We start from the raw sequence: 6,000 nt of genomic DNA, 5'->3' as shown, positions 1-6,000 counted from the left end.
AAATATTACCAGAAATTCCAATATTTACCAAAAGTTACTGTATGAGCTGCAAGGCTGCAATGTTTTTCTCTTATCCTTGTCCAATCAGAGCAGAAACTCTAATATTCTTCATGTGATTCATTTTACAAACACATCTGGAACCCATGTCCTTGTGTACAAGTTTTTTCCCAGTTAAATTTTTTTTAAACAACATATGTCACATGTATCCAGTTCTTTCTGCAATCTTACCTTACAGCCTTATCTGCAAAGCCCCAGCCATAAAGATCCTGCACTAAATGGAATACAGAGATGTTACTGCCAATCAGAGTTATACAACATGGAGCGATGAAATGGTTAAGTAACTCAACTCCTTCTTTGCCTTGAAGGCAAAGACTTTTTTTTGTATGTGCTTGAGGTTGGCAGGGGATCAGCGTGTGCTGCATTTTATTTCCCCTCTCCCTCTTTGTCTTGCACAGGAGGTGGAGATTATCCATCCCACCCAGCCAGAGGTCTGTGACAGGATAGATCGGATGGAGCTAAGAGTGCAGCCTTAGTATTGCAGTGGATTGAGGTGGGAGAGGAGAGTCTGCTGGATAGAACTTGGCCGCTTGCTGTCCCCATGTGTGTGCTTTGTCACATTCAGTTGCATTGAGACCAGCGCAGCCTGGAAGTAAAAGGATTGTATTGGACACCGGCTTCATTACATGGTAATGTTAAATTGTTCCTACTTCTGTTACTGAGCATTTGCTACATTAAACCTGGGCAGCCTGAAAACTCATTAGAGTGTTAACCATCACTAAAGCAGTAAAGGGCTAAAGAAACATGTTTGCTAGATGCTAACCATACCCAGCAGCATGTATGGCTTGTTTCTTGAGTGCTAACTGCGGAAAAGAATATTTATCCCCAAATGATCTGCCTTTATTATCTTCTTAACTCGATTACGTTAAATGTAATCTCAAAATTACTGCAATTAACCACTTTGCCAGGGAATTCTTCTACCTGTGGATTTTTAAGTTTAAGGGTGTTTTCAGAAAGAAATTTGCCAGTTTGAAGCTTATTTAAATGTTACTCATAAGGCTTATTTTTACCTGTTTCTTTGTTTTATCCCCTTCTCATGTATTAAACAAGCAGTACTTTTCAAAAGACCTGGTAACTTTCTGCAACAAAAGACAGTCTTGCAATACTTATTCCTTTGGGTAGCAGGGATGCTGCTTTCTGCCGTGGTTGTTGTATAGGTTTTATTGTGTTGCATTTTGCCTTGTTAATCCACATCTTTTCAAATAGAGAGATGTCAGATAGATGTAGAATAGTGGGTGGCAGGGTGTATAGAAAAAAAGAAAAACATATACATAGGCAACATAACATGCATCTAGCTAGACAGAGTAAACAGACAGACACAGGAAGATAGATAAAAAGGACAGGAGAATTTTAGTGTGCTCTGAGATGGAATAGAAATATACAGAGTCACATCTAGTAACTGTGCAGACAGGTAATTCATGAGTTCTTATGACCAAAGATAGGAAGTATTTGTGTACAATTCTAGCTTCAATGCACAGTGAAAATTGCACACAGCATCAATGGGGTTTGTAATAACGAAATAGTTGAACAACTTTTGTATGATTAAGTGTATTATATTATATATTATGTCCTTGTTTCTTGTACTATATATTAACCACTGTATCTGTCTTGGGTGGGTATCTGCCAAATGACCATTCATTTGCTCAAGAAAAACATGCAGGACAGACTGTTGGGGGATGCTGGGAGTCTGCAGGGCTGCAAAATGGCTATAGCTACCTAAGGGAATTGCCTTAAGCTGCATGATATGTGACTGAATGACTTTGATTGTTTGTCCTGCTGGGTTTCTGCCTTTTTGCTTATTAATAGCAGTGCAGATACTCTGTAGCGTATAGCGAACGTGTTTCCCAGAGTCAGAATCCAAATATTTAGCTTTAAGCTGTTCAACACAGCCTTTAGGAAAGGGCAAAGGATAAAGAGGGGAAAGTCATTAAAAGTCTTTCTTGTATCCTCATAAAACTGGATAAAATAATTCATTTGAAGTCTCAGCTACAATTAATGCATGTTTTTTATTACTGAGTTCAGTAATATTTTATAACTGATTGTAATAGTCAGCCAGAGAAGTGACTTTGGGAACATGATAATAATTTACATTTCTACAAACAGTGCTGTCCCAGACTAGCCAGTGCAAACTAATAGGCGAGCTCTGCAACAAAGTACTGGGGAATACCGTGGTTTTAATACCCAAGTTTGTTCTCTTACATATTATAGAAAGTGAATGGAGTTCATGATGTTTCAGGAGGGCCATCCCCTCAGTTTTACAAACGTAGGTTATAGTTTGCCTTTGAACCAGCACTTCCAAGATCAGCCTGTCTGAACTATCTGTGATACGATGTTTGAATAGCAGGCTTATTTAATCTCGCCACAGCTAGAAGTGCTGACAGTGCCTTTCATTGTTATCTGTTCACCAAGGCTCCTGTCTCTAAACCAGTATAATAAATAGAAGTGAGAGCTAAAATTGTTTTGAGGTTTTTCAGCTTTCTATGGCAATGATCCATCTGTTTTGATTGTCTCTGCCAGCTCTTGTTCACAAGCATCCCTCAGTTTATTATTTACCTCACACAAGTCCATGTTATTTTCCCACTGCAGTCTTCCCTTGCCTTCATTTTCCATTTAATTGCATTAATAGACATGGGGGCCCACAAACAGGTGCACATTTTACTCCAAAGCAGATCCTTTAGCAACCAATCTGAATTTCTGATTGCTATGGTATACTACTCAGAGTCAAGGTACAGGTATAGGATCCGTTACCCGGATACCCGTAATTCATAAAGCTCCAAATTACAGGAAGGCCATCTCCCATAGACTTCACTTTAATCAAACAATTCTAATTTTTAAAAATTATTTTCTTTCCTTTTGTAATAATAAAACAGTACCTTGTATTTCATCTTCTAAATAAGATATCAATTTACATTTCTCCCAAGAAATTATCTGGAGAAAAAAATATGGGATACTGGCAATCAACTTAACTTTCTGCAGTTCGTCGGGGACTACACTTGCTGTTTCATCCGTTCCTCCAAAAAAGCTTATTTTGGGACCAAAGCATGACTGGGGCCATGGTTCTGCTTGGCTCTTAGTGAGATCAGCACAAAGTACACCAAGCTTAAAAGCTGGATGCCTATTGGGAGATAATTGGTCAGTGTTGTCACTTACCATATTTGGTAAAAACCACCTATTTTTCAGTTTGTAGCATAACTAGACAACAGTTGCTTAAAACTGGAGCATTTTTGAAGGGAAATGGCTGACCCAGTAGTGGCAGAATTCCTATTCCTTCCCAATGTCCACGCAGTCTTGCTGTTAGGCTCTAAGTGCTTCAGGGCTAATGACATCATTATGCTACAAAATAGGCACCGCTAAAAGGTTGTGGCTGCAAGGCTGTCTGCTGGGGTTAGAAAAATCTATCTATTCCTAATGGTTCCTTCTGTAACCCTTGTTTGTTCATTTATGGGAAGACTAATGTTTGTTCTAAAATTATTGTAAAGTGCTGAATAACTAACTGGCTCTATAAAAAATGATGATGACGATGCTGTGAGTACTCAGGGAAAATTTGGGAAATGCTACACAGGTCATGGCCTGGGCCAATGGAGGTTTAGGTTTCATTGACACTGATGGCCCTTTCTTCTTCCTGACTGTTATTCCTTTGAAGAGCATAGTGTACTTCTTTGTTGGGAAAACTCCCAGAACTCCTATTCCCTCAGTGAAACAGCAAGCCAAATGGTATTCATGTTCCCCAGAATACTATGTGACTCACAAAATGATTAATATTGGGACGTCACTAAATTAAAAACATGTTTTTGAATGGGCTTTGAGTTTACACCATATTCCCCTCCCTTGGGATTATTTCTTTTTAATAATGCACATAATAGTTGTCTAAAAGACAAGTGAAAATAAGACACTGATAATAGTGTCTGTATACATTTACCCCTTTAATATTTGTCTATTAATACAGGTAAATGAATAAATGCATGATTACTGTTGTGATAATAATGTAAACTATCTTGTACAAAATGCATCTGAATTGTATATATCAAGTTAGTGTGTTAAAACAGTATATTATGTTTTAGGGTGATCAACTGGAATACTGACATTAAAAAATACATCATTTCGATTAATCAAAAAAAGAAAAAATCAGGATGGGAGGCGACATCTTGAGATTCACCGTGCTAGTGGTATTGGCTGGAATTGCAGTCAGCAGCAGTTTTGGGGAGCACTACCAAAATCGGACTGATGCCAACACAGATTTCACAATGCTAAATCGGAGTTACACTCCTCCTGTAAGAAGAATGAATAGATCTGAGTTGTGCCCAGAAAAGACAAAAATCAACCATGTCTTTAAATATATAAACACCATCCTATCGTGCGCTATTTTCATCGTTGGAATGGTTGGCAATGCAACCCTGCTCAGGATCATTTACCAGAACAAGTGTATGAGGAATGGCCCAAATGCCCTGATAGCAAGCCTGGCTCTAGGAGACCTCATTTACATTGTTATTGACATCCCTATAATTGTCTTCAAGGTAAGACACTCTCTTTGCTATTCATGTCTGTGGGAATTGTATGACAATCTCAGCCTATGTAAGCTATATGGTAGCTCCCGCTCATACATATAAATGCAAACGTACAGAATAAAAGATTTGTGTGCACACAGTAAGCTATAAATGCAGCCAGTGTTATCCCAAAAGGAATTTGTATTAACTGCTATGGATAGCTTGAGTTAGCACTTACTGTATATTTATATCGTATATATATCTTTGGCTATGTCTGTTCTTTATTGTGTATGTAGAGGAATATAAATGAAATATAAATCAGCGTATATCCGAACGTCATAATGTATTTCCACCTGTCACCATTCAGTTTGATGTTGCTAATGCTATTACTTTTCTTAGCTGCATTACTGCAACGTTGTGACAATAAGAAGTACAGTGTGTAAATGACTACATACAGTGTGTATGCTCTTGGCACTGGCTGTTCGGGATGTTGTTGTTCTACACAATAAAAAAGCCACAAGATGTAAATGCCTGCATGCGGAAACAGAGAAATTAAAGACAGGGATTGTACTTACCCTTGATAATTCAATATTACAAGCAATTGCTTTCCCAAAAGATGCTGTAGAAAGAAATGCCTATTTAAGCAATAAGGAATGTTGTGTTTTTCAGGCTAAATAAGCAGCTATAAAAAGTGTTTTTAAAAGAATTTAACAATTGAAAGCAACTCTTATGACAGAGAGTACTGCAAAAATATTGTATTAAAAAAACAAACTCTTCTTAAAGGGCACCTAAACAACACATCTAAAAATGATTGTGTCGCTTTTAAACTGCTAACTTCTGCCCTTAAGGTAGCCGCATTTACTGTTCCTGACAAAAATGTAGCATTATGATTGTTTTTTGATGGATGCTCCTCACTGGAAGGAAATGCCTCAGCCGAGGCCCAGGGCAAAATAGACCATGCAGGGCAGTGGAGAGCTTGGTCAGCTCTGAAAAGCCGTCAATGGGGCTTTTGTTTTCTATTAGACTCTTCTACCATAGTGGTCTGAGTGAAATACATCTTCATCTCCCCTTTGTGTTTGGTAGTTTTTTTACAGAATGGTTTGCCCCATGTGTCCCAAATATCAACTGCATGGCCTGGGGCAAAGGAACACAGTACAAGGGTAGTGTCACACATAGGAGAAAATTCATGAAAAATTGCACATCTGTGAAAAAAGTGCATAAACACAACCAATGTCTGTTGCAACTTTTCTGAGAAGAATCACACTAATTGGCACAAATCCAAAGTACTTTGTTGAAGGGTAATGGTCTGAGTAGGTCTGAGTGGTGTGATTTTTAATGTTTCTTTTTTTCACTAAAAATTAAGAAAAATAGTGCTACTGCAACTTTTGCAATTGCGGTTGTGGTTGTAATGTTTTGTGCAACCAGCCACTATCACTGGGACATGATGCTTCGGAGCCTA

The 6,000-nt window shown here is 38.2% G+C and overlaps 1 protein-coding gene across 1 annotated transcript in view; it reads left to right on the top strand.

Moving 5' to 3' along the window:
- The first annotated feature begins 444 nt into the window (after positions 1 to 444).
- Positions 445 to 6,000, top strand: part of ednra (endothelin receptor type A) — a 50,523-nt gene continuing 44,967 nt past the window's right edge. Inside the window, 2 exon segments of the mRNA NM_001078807.1 lie at positions 445 to 686; positions 4,119 to 4,571. Of these exon segments, the coding sequence (NP_001072275.1) occupies positions 4,188 to 4,571 (384 nt within the window). The 5' untranslated portion in view covers positions 445 to 686; positions 4,119 to 4,187.

Source organism: Xenopus tropicalis, chromosome 1 (genome assembly GCF_000004195.4).
Source record: "Xenopus tropicalis strain Nigerian chromosome 1, UCB_Xtro_10.0, whole genome shotgun sequence".
NCBI classification, from domain to species: Eukaryota; Metazoa; Chordata; class Amphibia; order Anura; family Pipidae; genus Xenopus; species Xenopus tropicalis.
This window is presented reverse-complemented; position numbering and strand designations above follow the sequence as displayed.